The 16,691-nt window shown below is 44.2% G+C and overlaps 1 protein-coding gene across 4 annotated transcripts in view; it reads left to right on the top strand.

Moving 5' to 3' along the window:
* DCLK1 (doublecortin like kinase 1) overlaps window positions 1-16,691 on the top strand; it is a 374,298-nt gene that overhangs the window by 200,013 nt on the left and 157,594 nt on the right. For all 4 annotated transcript variants that reach the window (XM_053563609.1, XM_053563611.1, XM_053563610.1 and 1 more), the window contains exon 4: window positions 396-495. In XM_053563609.1, coding sequence (XP_053419584.1) covers window positions 396-495 — 100 coding nt within the window. The remainder of the gene's footprint in view (window positions 1-395; window positions 496-16,691) is intronic.

Below are 16,691 nucleotides of genomic sequence, written 5' to 3'. Positions count from 1 at the left end.
GTTGAAATCATAGGCTCCCTTCTGTTGTTATGGGGGGTATTACATTGAGAAGAATGCAGGGGACCCCCCTCCCCCACCCCCCAGGTCCTGCATCCATTCTGTTATGGAAACAAAGGGTCCTTACCTCAGAGCCTATTGATATATCAAGTAATAAATGTGACAGTTGCTGGTTCTATTTTCCTTATCCCATCTTCCGGCAGAACTGAAACAGAACATATTTCTTACTAGTAACAGATGCTTGAACCCCTCTTTTGAAATCTCGTGGAGAGGCTTGCCCCGTTGACTCCGCGAGGCGATTAGGCAGGAGGTGGCTTCGTGCAGACGTCTGCTGGGGGGGCATTGTTGTAATTGCTGTTCAGCCACCCCTTGCTGAGTGCCATGCTTTTCTCTTGTAGGTGATGTGCCTTCAGGACTTTTTTGGTGATGATGACATTTTTATTGCATGTGGACCGGAGAAGTTCCGTTACCAGGATGATTTCTTGCTAGATGAAAGTGGTAAGGAAAAAAAAAAAAAACCAAGTTCAAAACCAGGGGAAATGCGAGGCAGCTTTCCAAAATGAGCTGCACCAGGCCAAGATTATGTCAACTCCAAAGCTGCCAAATCAGTTTCAGATCCTCACCCAGCATGTCTTTTCCATATCTTGAATTTCTTTGATTTTTTTTTTAATATAGAAAACAGATGAAATGATCATTTGAAAGGTTAAATCATTCAGAGGAATACATTACTGAGGGCTAATTTATAACCGTTTAATAACTAAATTGATGTTTTATAGAAAACCATGGTACAGGTTTCTACATTTTAAATTATATATTTTTCTCAAAATTTATTGCTGAAAGATTTGTAATCATAAAATTATTGGGTATGTGTCCAGGCTCAGCTTTCATGTGGGCTCCTTTAATTCCTAACCGGGAAAGTCGTTTCATATCCCTTTTTCCTTTAAATACTTCAGAGTTTGCAAGCCATTCGCATCCCTGATGGTGCACAGTTTTCCTCCATTCAGAGACTAAATGTTATCCTCTGTAATTGACAAAGGGGACATTTATAAAGAAGGAAAGACATGTTTTAGGAAAGGAATATGAAGGGTGCAACTTAAAGAATGATTTTTTTTTTTAGTACCATACATTATCTAAGAATCTCAACACTATATCACAGGTAAGATTATTGCACCAAAGAATCCTTCTGGATAATATTACTTGTAATTTAATTGGAGAAATATTACATATTAAATATTGATTGACAAGTCAAATTCTGTCTCATTGGAAATGCCTTTTGAAGTGATAATGAATTTTTTTGCAGAGATGAGTGCAGAAATATAGAAATTAGTGAGGTTTTGAAAAACTAGAAGGGCAGCACTTGAACAGTAAGGCTAACAGCGTAAGCTGTGGTGTGACGGGGTTGGTAGTCTACCCCTGACGCTGCAGGTGCACGTTCACATATGTTATCTCTCCTCCATTTTATGTGCATGCCTACCTATTATCACTTACGTGCATTTAAGAGCACTACAATTCTTTCATATTTAAAATGACTTAGAGTGTGTAGGAAGGCATCAAAATATGAAAAATTGTTCCTTTATCCAGAAAACTTCATATGTCTTGCCAGGCGTCGTGGCTCACACCTGTAATCCTAGCACTCTGGGAGGCGGAGGCAAGAGAAGGATTGCTTAAGCTCAATAGTTCAAGACCAGTCTGAGCAAGAGTGAGACCCTGTCCCTATTAAAAACAGAAAAACTAGCCGGGAGTTGTGGCTTGCGCCTGTAGTCCCAGCTACTCAGGAGGCTGAGGCAAGAGGATCTCTTGAGCCTGAGAGTTTGAGGTTGCTGTGAGCTGTGATGATGCCACTGCACTCCAGCCAGGGCAACAGAGTGAGACCCTGTCTCAAAAAAACAACACACACACACACAAAAAAAAAACCCTCCAAACTTCGAGTGCCCAATGAAAGTATAGGTAGATGTATCATTTAAAGAGATTTATTTTGGTTCAAGGAACCCAACTGGACGAGTGTTTTGGCATCTGTTTTCTCATTTTCTCTCATGCTTCCTACCTATATCTCTGATAGACAAGCCCTTTGGGGCAAAGATTTATTTCAATATATCTCAAGTATAGTGTCCTACGGGTGCGGGGGAGGTCCTCTCCCACTCCACCCCCTTTTAATGATAAGACAGCTTTGCCATTGGGTAGAACAGGTGAGTGGTCAGAGTCAGGCAGAAGAGCTGACAGTACCATTTGGAGAAGAATAAACGACCTTGTCTTTCAATGTAAAGAAAATAGCTGCTTGTGGGCGGCACCTGTGGCTCAAGGAGTAGGGCGCCGGCCCCAGATACCGGAGGTGGTGGGTTCAAACCCAGCCCCGGCCAAAAAGTGAAAAAGAAAAAAAAAAAAAAGGAAGAGAGAAAATAGCTGCTTGTGATAGAATGATAGGAGGGACCAGATGCGTTCTGAAATGAAAGTCCATTTGTTCCTTTGATACAGAAGCAGCCTGTCCTACTATAACTGGAATATAGCTCAGTATCAAGTCAGCAGATAGAAGTGGTTCCTAAGCCCTCCGGTGTCTAACCCCCAGGGTTTCTAACCTCAAGGTAGGCGTGAGGCTGTTTCTCCCACCTGTCTAAACTTGCAGAGCCCCGGCCTGGGCTTCCCCTCCCCCACACACAATGTGCTCTTGGTAGGCCCAGGATCCCAGGATGCTAGCCTGCTCCCATAAGCACAACAGAAAAATGCCCCAAATCCCATGCACTTTCCCCTTAGATTCTTTTCTCATTGAAAAGAATGTGTGCAGCTGTGCTGAGATGTGCATGCCAGCATGGGCACACACAGCCCCGCCCGCCTGCCCGCCCTGGACGCCGTGCCCAAGGACATGGTGCCCATCTGTTGTGGTTTGGCCTTGAGAAAGACCACTTGAAGCTACTTTGAGAACTTCACATCCTCTCCTCCCTTGATGAATAAATATAACCACTTCTCAGTGTGAAATGCATTTGCTGAGTAAGGACATCCTCCCCGTTCTAAAAGAAGCCCAGGGATAGGGAAAGGGGTGGGGGTGGGGCGGGTTTCAGGTAGAAAAAGGATCTAAATTGAGATTTTACTTCCTTGGATGAATTTACCCTGAGACTGAATTCACACTTTGACAACTGCAATTTTCTGTTGCTCGGTACTGCCTGTTCCCCTCCTAATGTATTAACATTTGAATCATTTTTAAGTGCTCTGAGCGAGATGTCGCCCAGCTTATCTCTACTTACTAAATGGTATTGGCACCTGAGGCTTCATTTGGCCTGCTCCAGAGTAGTTTCCTTAAAAGGGGTGTCCGCAGGGGCTACAGACTTTTCTAGAATTAACACTTTGGCCCTGTGCGGAGCTATGCTTGATTTAATGGCGCCAAGAAGTGGCCTTTTGCTGCAAGGCAGCACTTTTATTTTATCTTTTGAAATTAACTCAGCTCCCAGTGTGTTCAGGATTAACAATAATACATCCCTCTAATTACTGCTGGGAAAGCTCTGGAGGGTGCCTCTTAAGGTCCTTGCAGGGAGGAGTTTTGCCATTACAAATTTGTATTTTATGGGGCCACGCTGGAGCCAGATTGATATAAGAACACATGAGGGTGCTTCCTTCTTCCTCCAAGTTAGCACGTGTGGAAAAATACGCCTTCCTTGTTTTGGTTCAGAATGCAACCGTTTTAGCAACGTTGTCATTAATCAGTAGAGCCTTAGCACCTTGGAAATGGTGGCTGGAGCTCTATAAATAGACAGAGGCCAGATCCTTCCCCTGCACAGCGTGCTGTCTAATTTAGAATGACAAAAAATAGTCAAGGAAAATGCCAAGTTGGAGACAGGAAGCGCAACATGGCTTTGCTTATATGTCATTGACAAACGGATGAATCAGTGATTTGTTGCCTTTAAAAGGGGACAGGATTTTGTTGAGAAATGCCTACCTCACACAACAGTGAATTCCGTGCCACCTTTTTTTGGACCTGTCAGCTCCAAAGCCATTGCCCTCCAAACTGCTTGGCTGGTTCTTTGTCCACGTTCCCACTGAGACCTGAACTGAAGGCTCAAGGTTCATCCTGCTATGCCTGCTACCTGCTCTGGGCTCTTGGTGTCTCTTATCCTCTCCACTGACTTTTCTAAGATCCTTCCTGCTCTTTTTACCAACCCATTCCCACGTGCTTTTTTGTTGTTGTTGTTTGAGACAGTCTCACTATTTTGCCCTGGGTAGAGTACTGTGGCGTCACAACTCACAGCAACCTCAAGCTCTTGGGCTTAAGTGATTCTCTTGCCTCAGCCTCCCAAGTAGCTAGGACTACAGGAGCCCACCACAATGCCTGGCTACATTCCCTCCTGCCCTTGATTCTGAAGTTAAACAGGCATGATTTTAAACTTCAATATTTTTGCTTAGATGTTGTATTAGTTTCCTAGGGCTGGCATAACAAAGTACCACAAACTGGGTTGCTAAAAACAACAGAAATTTATTGTCTCACAGTTTTGGAGGCTAACAGTCCAAAATTAAGGTCTGGGCAAAAGTAAGATCCCTCTGAAGTCTCTAGGGACGGGTGCTTCCTGCCCCTTCCAAGGTACTGGTGGTCACTGGCATGTGGTGGCTTGGGGCGGCACCTGCTCCCATCTCTGCCTCCATCTTCCCATGACCTTCTTCCATCTTCATCTGTCCCTGTGCCTCACTTTTCCCCTTCTTGTAGACACCACCACCATCCTGGATTAGGGCCCACCCTAGTCCAGTCTGACTTCACCTTAACATGGTAACATCTTCAGAAACCTTATTTCCAAATAAGATCCCATTCTTAGGTTACGATGTTAGGACTTGAACTATGGGTAGCAGGGTCATTCTGTCGTAAATATTGTTGAGAGGTGTCCAGGTTTTATTTAAACTTGGGTTATAAGTAAACTAATTTTTGTTTGTTTGGGTCTGTCTTTAGGGTTCTACAGTTATAGCATTATGTTTTCTAGCAGGGTACACACACAATAGAGCCATGACTAGGTTGCTCGTTCATCTTGCCTTTCATAGTTGGGGAAGGTCCCGCCCCTGGTGGGGGGGCCAGTCAGGGAAATACTAGAAGGCAGTCTGGGAGTCTCAGCTGTGCACTGACACAGCCCCTCTTGAAATCTCTTTGACTAAGATGAAATGTACAATCTGGTATAGGTGGCTATACTTTTCATGGACTGAACTGCCTTGTCCAAAAGGTACCTTTATGTCAAATGTGCTGGAGGTGATCTCTATGAGAATTGGCCCATAAGGTCCCTGAAGGTGGGGCCCATATTTATTCACTGAGAGCCACACCACAGGGTTCTGCTTTGGACTCCATGCACTTAGCTTGGTTAGAAAGGCCCATTTGAGAATGTTGAAGGTAGGTGGGACCATGGGGAGAGAAGCTGACCTAGTTGAAGGCACAATGAATAACCACAAGGACTCTAACAGGATGGATTGTATCTAAGAAGAAAAAATCGAATTGGAATAACAAAAAGTTGTGTTCTCGTGTGGAAGGAAGGAAGGGAAGGGGAAAGGAAGGGAAGGGAAAGGAAAGAGGGAGGGAGGGACGGTATGGAAGGACGAGAAGGAAGGGGAGGGAAAGGGAAGGGAAGAGAGGGAAAGAAAGAAAAAAAAGGAAAGAAGGAAAGGCCTGTCCTACAAGCTGGATTAAGAGCAGTGTAGTTTTCACAGCAGCACGTGTGAAAATTGCCTTTACTTGAGGACAGGCTTAGTGTGAGCTACAACGTGGTGAGCATCATTTGCTGTGTGTATTCTAAGTCCATTGTATCCCATCTTGTAAAACATTTCATCCCCTCTGATTGAAGATAGCAAATGTGGGCTGAAACCAAAAATTAAAATTAAATGTGTTAGTTAACATTCACAAAACCGAACAAGAATAGAAGAAAGATAAATAAGCCATCAAGTGATTTTTTTAGAAAAGTTTGTGATGTTTATACCTCTGAAGTCACTAAAGGTCAAAGCTGCAGGGAGACTTTTGTGACACAGTGTGTGGGTGTGCACACGTGTATATGCCCGTGTACACGCACAGTGCCCTGTCTCTAGGGATCTGCCAGCCTAGTTTCTACCTGGACTAGACAGACCCATCCGGAGTACAGTGTTCTTCTTGGGTATGTGATTCCAGAATGGACATTTCCTCAGCTTCCATGGTATTGGACGCCCAAGATCCATTTGGTAAATGTTTCTAAAAATATTCCATCCTGGCCACGTTCCTAAATAAGACAAGACAGACATTGTATTAGGACCCTTCCCCACAGGTCCTGTTTGCTTTCCCTAACTCTGGGAGATGAGAAATAGGAGAGAACCTAGAACAGTAGAAACAGTATTGGAAGAGTTATAGAAGACCCAGGTCTCATCCAAGCTCTGGGTCCCACTCGCTGTGTGGTCTCCATATTTCCAAGCCTGCTTCCTATTCTGTAAAACACCTTTTTTTCCTGGGTTGTAATGGACCATAAATGAGATAATAAATGTCAAAGCACATTCAAAACTGTGTTCCTTATTACTTAGTAAATGATGTTGGTGAATGACACCTCAGCTGATATATACCCTCCTAGTGAGTTGCAGCTGGACGCAGCCATATAGATTCATTTGCAGGACTTAATTTGAGACAGATGACTCAAAGATTTGCCTTTGGTGCTCTTTACAACCAGAAAGTGATTACTGTGGCTTTCTTCCACTTTTAACTTTTGTTTCTATGATGGAGGTGAGAGGGAATTAAAAAGGTCCTTTAAAGAGGACCACTCTTCTCTGGAGGGAATCTCTCAAAGATTAAATGAAACTACATTTTAGAAGAACTAGTCAGACTTATAAAAACGACAGCGGTCAGACACCCCAGCCCTTGGGAAACATCTCCCTGTCTCTGTGTTTGTGTGGTTTGGGGTCAAAGCTTTCTCCGAGGCCTTCCTGCTCTGTCCTGAGGCTGGTGATGCTGAAAACCAGGAGGTTGTTGGGAATCTCACTAGATGTTTAAAGTCAGGACAAAGACCAGAGTTCCTTAGGAAGTGGTTTTGAGCCACTGTTAACAAAGCTCATTCATTCTTTGACTCATCCAGTCACTTATTTAGTAAGCTAAGCTAACTTCCTGTGTGCCAGGTGGTGTGTCAATCACAAATAACCGCAGGTACTAACGTTTAACATAAAATATGGGCCTTCGTATTGACTTTGGATATTACTGTGTGTAAAGACGTCAGAGGATCATAGGTTCTGAACTTTGACCCAGATATTAAATGTAGCTAATTGTTCTAGTGGATTTTATTTCTTAGGAAAAATATTGTGGTAAAGTGACTAAATGGTTCATGATAGATTGACAGTTCTTTATAGATTTAAGTTTGAATTGAATTATAAGGCCAGTTTACATTGTATCTGTGGGCAGATTTCCTTGAGATTCACGATACTTATTGGTGTTGGAATACTGTATTGTCTTAATAGCTGTTAATTCAAGGAATGTACAGTTATTATCTTAAAGAAACATCATAGCTGTGTTGTTGAATAACTGGAAGCTTTTGTGACGTTCCATGGTCTAATTAAAGAAGGATATAAGATCTGGCATGATCATTCCTGATTGCATTGATTTGTAGGATTCAAACTGATGTCTGAGACAGAAGGTTTGGGGGGTTTGGTTTGTCTTGCATTTTGAGTAGAGGGCACCTTGGCTAACACGCTTTGCTCTAGTCAGCATGTTTCTGACTCTGACAGTGGAAGGCTGCAGGGGCTTCTGTAGACTTTCTTGATCAGAACTAAGTTTTAGCTCTTGCATAAATATAACGTGTTCCAGAACATAGTGATATTTCAAATTTAATCAACCGCAAAGCTGTGAAGACATATAGAATATTGTACTTTGGAAAAAGAATCTAATTCCAGCATAAATTAGTTCTTTTGCTTCGAATAGATAATTTTCTACTTGGGAAATCCAGGCGTTGTATAACACACGCAGTCTTTACATTTTCTCTCTCTCGGTCCTCAGGGGCTTCTCTTTATTCGGTCACAGTGACACTAGAATTGTTGACATGGGAAACCCTACAAAATAGAGCATTCAATGCAAATCCTTGGCGGTCATCATGTGGCCTGCCCCTCCCAACAGCACTCCCACAGGTGTTCATCCCCAGCGAAAGCCCTCTGTTGACAACAGCTTGCAACTTTATAAGGTCAATTCCACCATCCACTAGAATTGATTTTTAACAGGTTCTTTCTTGTATTGAGCCCAAATCACTCTGTCTCCAGCTTCTACCCAGTAGTCCTAATTCTGACCTCGAGAGTAATAAATACCACCCACTGCCTTCCTCCTAAATTCTTTTATTTTCTTTTTCTCCCAGACTAGAATGTCCCTATTTCTTCCCTCATCTTTTTCCCTGCTTCCCTCATCTTTCAAAGGAAAAAGAGTCTGTCTTTCTTTCTAAAACCAATGGCAGTGCTGTCCCTTTCTCTTTGACCTTGCCTAATCAGCATTCCTTTCTTGTTGTTCTAGTGGATTTGCTATTTCACTCTCTCTCCTCTTTTTTTTTTTTTTTTTTTCCCGAGACTTAGTCTTACTTTGTCGCCCTCGGTAGAGTGCTGTGGCATCATCAGAGCTCACAGCAACCTCAAACCCTTGGTCTCAAGTGATTCTCCTGCCTCGGCCTCCTGAATAGCTGGGACTACAGGCATGTGCCACTATTTCCGGCTAGATTTTTCTATTTTTAGTAGAGATGGGGTCTCACTCTTGCTCAGGCTGGTCTTGAACTCCAGAACTCAAGCAGTCCACCTGCCTTGGCCTCGCAGAGTGCTGGGATCACAGGCATGAGCCAGGCCAAATTCTCCTGTCTTAAAAGACCCATTAGTCTTTCTGTCATCTCAACAAACCATGTTGATTTTCTTTCTCTGCTAAACTGCTAAAATAATAATAAATTACTGTCCTGAAGCCTCCACTTTCTCATCCTGACTCACTTCCTGCAGTTTGGGGTAACTGGTATATTGAGAGCACAAGAATTATTCTTTTTTTTTTTTTAATTATCTTCTCCTGTCATTTTATATTAGTGGTAGAAGTTTTGCATTTGCCACTGGATCATGGCACCTCAATAATCCTGATTTTCATGGTCCTTCCTCAGAGGGTAAAAAATGTTCGGGACTACAAATTACCATCTCAGTTCTGAAGTGAAAATGTCTAGTGCCGTGTGATGGTCCTTCAGAAATTGGAGTTCTTCTTCCACACCTGTCCAGGGTCCACTGTCGCAAGCCCCTTCTCTGAAACGAAGGCAAGCTGCCCGTGTCCTCCTCCATCCCCTCATCCCTGCCGTTCTGACCTCTCCAGCCCTGGAATGTGGGGTGAGGGCTGGTGCAGCTGATGAGAAAGGGACGTGGGAAGTCCTGTTGAAAGATGGCTTTAAAACCCTCTGGTCACCAACGGTTATTTAAAGCCACCTTCTCTTAGGGGTGTTTTCATGGGTTCTTCAGGGACTCTCGCCAGCTTGCTCCCTCAGATCCATGGACGTTCATACATCCATCACCCCCCAAAAAAACAGGCCCCCAGTGCAACCGAGCTTCCCTTCACGGGCTGTCGAAAGTTCTCAGGTGAAAGCCAAGGACACAAACAGTGGTCTGTTGTTTTTACTGTTTCTCTCTGTCCCCAGAGGACACTGACCAAGCAGTGGTCTGCCAGTGAAGCCCCTACTTAGACGAAGAGAAGCATCGCTCCTCTTTTAGAGTGATGGGATTCCTAGCACAGGTCTCTTTAAAGAAATCTTCTGATGGATCCCATTTCCCTTCCCTTCCCTTCCCTCCCCTCCCCTCCCCTCCCCTCCCCTCCCCTTCCCTTCCCTTCCCTTCCCTTCCCAGACAGGGTGTTGCTCTGTTGCCCAGGATAAAGTGCAATGTGCAATCATAGCTCACAGTAACCTCAAACCCCTGGGCTCAAGCGATCCTCCTGCATCAGCCTTCTAAGTAGCTGGGACTATAGGAACACGGACATACAGCTACTTTTTAAATTTACTAGAGAGACAGGTCCAGGCTGATCTGGAACTCTTGGTCAGGATTACAGTCATGAGCTGCCATGCTCAACTTTCTTTCTCTGTAATAACTTAAGCCTTTTTTTTATATCTACAAAGTGAGTGAGAAGACTAGGGCCTGTAACTGTTTATCTCTGCTTTGAACTTTCTGGAAAGTGATCCATCTCATGCTCGTTTTTGTACCTGATACACGATTCCTTAGCGTCTGGGTGAGACTTTGATTTTGAACTCTATAATATTTACAACTGGCTTCTCTGCCTACTGTACGTGATAGTTCCAGTAAACAAGGATAACCTTCAAATCATGACCTCCAGTGCTCACTTCTTTATCCTCCTCGACTTCTTTGCGACATTGGACATTTTTGATGATTCTCTCCTTGAAATCCCTTCCCTTTGACCTCTAAGCTGTTTTGCCACCCGGCTTCTCTGCCTGCCTCTCTGACCACTCCTGAGCCTCTTTCAGGCTTGCGCTCCTGCCCTGTATCCCTTAATCACTGTTCCCCGAGATGCATTTCTCAGTCCTTTTCTTCTAGTTAATTACTTTGTATTCCTAGCCAAGTTCCTCTCCTCTAACGGCGTCAGCAATGATGGTTGTGGTAGACAGTGATGGTGACAAATGGCAACCAGATGGTCGGCAATAAGCAAAGCCTTTGAAGTCTGTATAATTTTCCCAAATTTACAATTAAGGAAATTAAGGCTTAGAGATGATAATAAAAAAAAAAAAACGTTCAAAGCTGCATAGCTACTACCAAAAGCAGAGTTCAAGCCTAAGTTTGTCTGTGTTTGACAACACGTTCTTAACCTCTCACATACCTCCTTGTCAGTGCACACTCTAACCCTCTCTCCTCCCGTGAGCTCCAGGGCCGTCTGCCCAGCTGTCTGCTATGAATGTCCCTGTGATGGGTCCACGCGCACCCGAGACTCAGCACCCACTGCAGCTGAACTCTTCACCTCCTTGGTCAGCTTTCTGCTTCCTTCTGTGTTTCCTGGATTGGTTTGTGGCGTCAGCATTCTCCCTAACACAAAGGTCGCAAAATAAGGCATCATCTTTTAGTCTTCCTCTTCTTTAGTCCTCATAGCCAGTGTCTGTCCCCTGTCCCCAATGCTACTGCCATTATCGTAGGTCTTTATCCCCGTCCCCTGCTCAGCCTCCTAGGAAGACGCGTTAGCTTGCTTTCCTGGGTCGGGTCTTGGACACAGATGGATTCTCCCAAGTTCACTTACACCCCTGTGCCACCTGGGGCAGCTATAATCTGCCTCTGTTGCATCTTTCCAGCTGATACTGTGGCTTTGTTCTTCCTCTGCACTCCAGACACAGCATTATTGCTTGGCCTCCCAAAGCCATTTATTTTCACTGTCTCCACTTTCACTCACACTGTCTAGTCAATGTGGGACACTCTTCTTCCTCCTCTTCCCCTTCCCAGCCCACTGAACTCCTTCTTGTCCAAAAGTTGTATCTTTGTAAAGCTCTCCCCCATCTACCATGGTTTCCATCAGTGTCTGATTTCCCATTCTTCTTCCAGCTCTTTTCTTTATTGTGGTACTTTATTAATTCTGTTTTGTTTTCGGTTTTCCCCCAAATGTTTCTTGTTTATGAACACTTATCATATTTAATTCTTGGGAAACCTCTGCAGTGTGGCTTTACACATAAATAAGGGCACATTAAGAGAAGTTAGGGGCTTGGCACCTGTAACTCAGTGCTTAAGGTGCTGGCTACATACACCGGGGCTGGCAGATTCAAACCAGGCCCGGGCCTACTAAACAACCATGACAACTGCAACAAAAAAATAGCCAGGCGTTGTGAGTTGTGGCAGGCACCTGTAGTCCCAGCTACTTGGGAGGCTCAGGCAAGAGAATCTCCTAAGCCCAAGAGTTCAAGGTTGCTGTGAGCTGTGACAGCACAGCACTCTACTGAGGGGTATATAGTGAGACTCTGTCAAAAACAAAAGAAGTTAGGAAATTACCTAAAGTCACTGCATTAGTCGGGGTTCTCCAGAGACACAGAACCAGTTTTTACATATATATGCGTATGTGGTACATATGTATATAATGAGAGAGAGATGTAAACACATACACATGTAGAGAGAGAGGTTGATTTACTGTAAGGAATTGGCTCCCGTGATTATGGAGGCTGAGAAATCCCATGTTCTGCTGCCTATAAGCTGGACACCCAGGCAATCCAGCCTGAGTCTGAAAACCTAATGGTGTAAATCCCAGTCCAATGGAAGGAGAGAATGAATGAGATGTGTCAGCTCCAGCAGTGAGGCAGGAAAACGGGTGATTTCTCCTTCCGCTGCCTTTGGTTGTATTTAGGCCCATATGGATTAGGATGCCCACCTGCAATGGGGAGGGCAGTCTACTTTATTAAACCCACCATTTCTAATGCAAAATCTCACTTAGAAGGACCCTCACAGACATACCTAGAAATAATTCCTAATATGGGCACCCTGTGGCTCAGTCAAGTTGACACACAAAACCCATTATCACAGACATATGCAGGAGGTGATGGAGGTGCGGTGAAAACCTGCACGCTGGAGTCTGCGTTCTGTCTCACTCATCTGTAAGTGCCTTGAGATTAGGTCTGTGTGTTTGTATCCCACCACACCTACCAGGTGCTCTTGAGTATTGTCAAGGTACAGGAGATATTAGCTGAGTCAACGGAAGCAGAAGGATCTGCTCCACCTGTCAACCCTTCAGATACTTGAAGCTTGGAGCCTGATACTTCCCAAAGGCTGGTGTTTCCAGGTAGAATTCCTTCACTTGTTTTTTTAAGACCAGCCCACCATTCTGCCTGTACTTCTCTGGATATTCAATACTGAATATTGGTCAGCAATCTCCTCCTTAACATGTTATCCATAACTGAGCACAGTACTTCTTGGTGGCCTCAAACAACAACAATACAAACTTACTTGATAGAGGCATCAAACTTGTGCAAATGCAGCCTACGAGTGATTATGATTTCTTTGAATGGTTGCCACACGGTGCAGGCTCATGGTTAGCTTTTGGCTAGCTGAACTCTCTGGGGCTTTCTGAGGTGATGTCAAGCCAGGTTATACTTATTTAATTGCATATTTGAACCTCCACCAGTGCTTTAATTATGTTCGTGCCAGATAGCATCTTATTAATTTTAGTCATTAATTCTGGCCATTGAAGAGCTTGGGCGTCCAAATTCTGCCTGAGAATAAACAATGGCAGAGAAGAGAGTGGAAATAAGGCTTATCTAAATTCTAGCTTCTCACTGTCCCCAGCTAAGTCATGCTTCTAGGGGCCTTTCAAGCCCCAAACCAACAGCTAACTGGCTACAACCTCCCTGAGAACATTAAAAAGTGAAAACTAAGGTGACCCCAGGTGGTGGAGTAGCTCAGCCTCAGTGTCCAGCCTTGTTTGGGCCATTCTCTGTCTGCATCCTGGTAACAGACTGTTAAAAGAGAATCTTCGGCACATTACAATTTTAAAGTTTATTTAAGGAGGTAGCAATTCATGAATCAGGCAGTGCCAAATGAAAAGCTGTTTGGCTTCCAACAAAGGAACATGAGAAGAAAGTTGATTGAAGCAAGCCAAGGGGGGTATTTGATTGTTACAGGGATCAGTAGCCTTACTGGGGTCATTCAGTGGAGAGTCTCTAGTTAGAGAGTAGTTGGCAGTGTCCCATGGCAATCTTAAGTTTTATTTTACCTTTTGCACTGAATTGGGCTTCTGTTTGTTTACATAGGAGCCCAAGGTGCTGGAACTGTCTCAGCCTAACAGACTTCCAATTTCTTTTTTTTTTTTCTTTTGCAGTTTTTGGCCGGGGCCGGGTTTGAACCCACCACCTCCGGTATATGAGGCCAGCGCTCTACTCCTTGAGCCACAGGTGCCACCCAATTTTTTTTTTTTTTAACAAGTCCTACAGAGGAAGACAACAGATTCTTTCATTCCTTGCACAACCCACACAAACCCCCCAAGTACAGGAGGGCACCTTAGGACATTCCTTTTAATGTGGGTCCACAGGGCAAATGAGCTCAGGTTTTTGTTCCTGTTTGAAATCTGCCAATTTATTTTCCCATACCACGCAGTATTAAGAGCCTATTATGTGTCCAGCATTCTTGATGTGTAAACAGAAAAATTCTGGAAAGTTAAATATCTGCTCAGTGAAAGTAGATAAAGTGGAAATCCCCATGGAAAATACTTGACGTGAAAGTGATTGTAAAATCCAGTTTCAAATTCGGGGCCAGTTGTGGTGGCTCACGCCTGTAATCCCAGCATTCTGGGAGGCTGAGGCAGTAAGATCCCTTGAACTCAGGAGTTTGAGACCAGCCTAAGTGAGAGCAAGACACTGTTTCTACTAAAAACAGAAATATTAGGGCGGCGCCTGTGGCTCAGTCGGTAGGGCGCCGGCCCCATATACCGAGGGTGGCGGGTTCAAGCCCGGCCCCGGCTGAACTGCAACCAAAAAAAAAAAAAAAAAAAAATAGCCGGGCGTTGTGGCGGGCGCCTGTAGTCCCAGCTACTTGGGAGGCTGAGGCAAGAGAATCACTTAAGCCCAGGAGTTGGAGGTTGCTGTGAGCTGTATGATGCCATGGCACTCTACCGAGGGCCATAAAGTGAAACTCTGTCTCTACAAAAAAAAAAAAAAAAAAAAAACAGAAATATTAGTTGGGTGTTGTAGTGGGCTCCTGTAGTCCCAGCTACTCAGGAGACGGAGGCAGGAGGGTCCCCTGAACCCAGGAGTTTTGAGGTTGTTGTGAGCTAGGCTGACACCACAGCACTCTATCCAGGACAACAAAGTAAGACTCTATCCCAAATAAATAAAAAAATAATAATAATAAAATCTGGGTAATAATTTTTTATGTGTGGATATCGGCTGTCTTTATAGATTTTCATTATTGGAAGTGTTCTGAATAACTAAAATATAACAAGATGTTGATATTCTATGACCCTTCACCACCTAAAGCTAGATTTTCTCTCTTTAGCTCTGGAAAATGAACACATGGATAAGCTTTTAGTTAAAAAAAATGATTATGTAGGTGATATCATCATGTTGCAGTAGATAGAATCACTGTGAAGCATGAGTCCCACTTTTCTTGGTGACCTAAAGCAGATGTGAAGAAGAATTTCTCTAACTTCACAGAAGTCCTCGTCAAACAATCACAGAACAAAGCCGAAGGAAAACAGTAGCCCTGTGAAGAAACTCTAGCAATTGAACTAGAAGAATCCATGCACGGTAGCTCAGAGGAGTGAGTAAAGGTGCACCGTGGACTCCCCCCAAAGGCAAAAACCCATCTCTACAGTTTAGTTTAGTTAGGAAGGCACTCTAGGACCAGCTGCCTCAGCAACTGACTTTTGTTCTTTGGCTGATGTCACCCTGATACGACAGCTGGGGCACATCAGGATGTGACCACAGAACTCTCTGCTCAGCTACTATGAACTAAGGCTATAAAGCTTTTGGGTTTATTAGCTCTGTAGAAAAAAAAATGTATCTTATTATACAGGTTTCCCTCTCAACCTTAACATCGCTTTAGCCAAATTTATTTTTAATGCCTGTTGTTGTTTATTTCACATTTGATAGCCTTTCCACCAAATTATTCTGAGAAGGAATCAGAAGATTAACATACATTCTTTAAAGACCTGTGAAAAAAATGAGTACTGTTGCTTTTTATTGCTCAAGTGAGATATAAAATGTTGCCATGTGCAATGGAGTTCCCAACTATAAAAATTAGAAGACTTTAATATGCTATAGAGGGGTGCTTATAGGCAATTAACATGAATTCAGTTACACCACAGGAGCCTGATCTTTTTTTTTTTTTATTCCTCTTTGAGACAGAGTCTCACTATGTTGCCCTCAGTAAAGTGCTATGGCATCACAGCTCACAGCAACCTCAAACTCTTGAGCTTAAGCAATTCTCTTGCCTCAGCCTTCCAAGTAGCTGGGATTATAGGCACCCATCACAATGCCCAGCTATTTTCTTGTTGCAGTTGTCATTGTTGTTTAGTTGGCCCAGGCTGGGTTTGAACCCGCCAGCCTCTGTGCATGGGGCTGGCGCCGTAACCACTGTGCTATGGGTGCCGAGCCCAGGATCCTGATCTTATAGGTGTGTACATGCCTATAGGCACAGCTTCAGCTCAATTCTAATTTGAGGGAATGTCTACAACATGTGTCCCGGGCAGGACTCTGCCCTGGCAGGCAGGGTGCGGGGCTACAGTGCAGTCCCAACACTAACTTCCTGGAATCGGACTTCCTGGGGTAAGGTTCACGTTGCCAACGAGGCCGCCCTCACTTCAGGACAGGCCACAGATGCTGGGGTCCCCACAGATGGGGGGCCAGTCACAACAAGGAAGATCAGCCACATAATTAGAGGGTTGGGGCTTTGAATCACGTGATATCGGCCTGACCTCTGAGCAGGAGGACAGGAGCTGAGTTCAGTTACACAGCCAGTGATTTAATGAACCATGCCTGTGTCACCAAGCCCTCATGAAAACTCTGGTCCCCGGAAGTTTGGTGAGCTTCCTGGCTGGTGAGCACATCAGCGTGCCAGGAGTGTGACATGTCCTGGTGCCATGAGGAGAGGGCACAGAACTCTCCCAGAACTTGCCCTGTGTGTCTCCATTGGCTGGGCCCGGTGTGTATCTTTTATAATAAAACCATAATCATAAATAATAGCGCGTTCCTGGGTTTTGTAAATTGTGCTAGCAAACTATTGAACCTGAGGGAGCTATGGAATGTCCCAAATTTTTACACAGT

This window comes from Nycticebus coucang, chromosome 15, assembly GCF_027406575.1.
Source record: "Nycticebus coucang isolate mNycCou1 chromosome 15, mNycCou1.pri, whole genome shotgun sequence".
Lineage (NCBI taxonomy): Eukaryota > Metazoa > Chordata > Mammalia > Primates > Lorisidae > Nycticebus > Nycticebus coucang.
The sequence above is the reverse complement of the archived record's forward strand: the minus strand, read 5'-3'. Positions and strand labels throughout refer to the sequence as shown.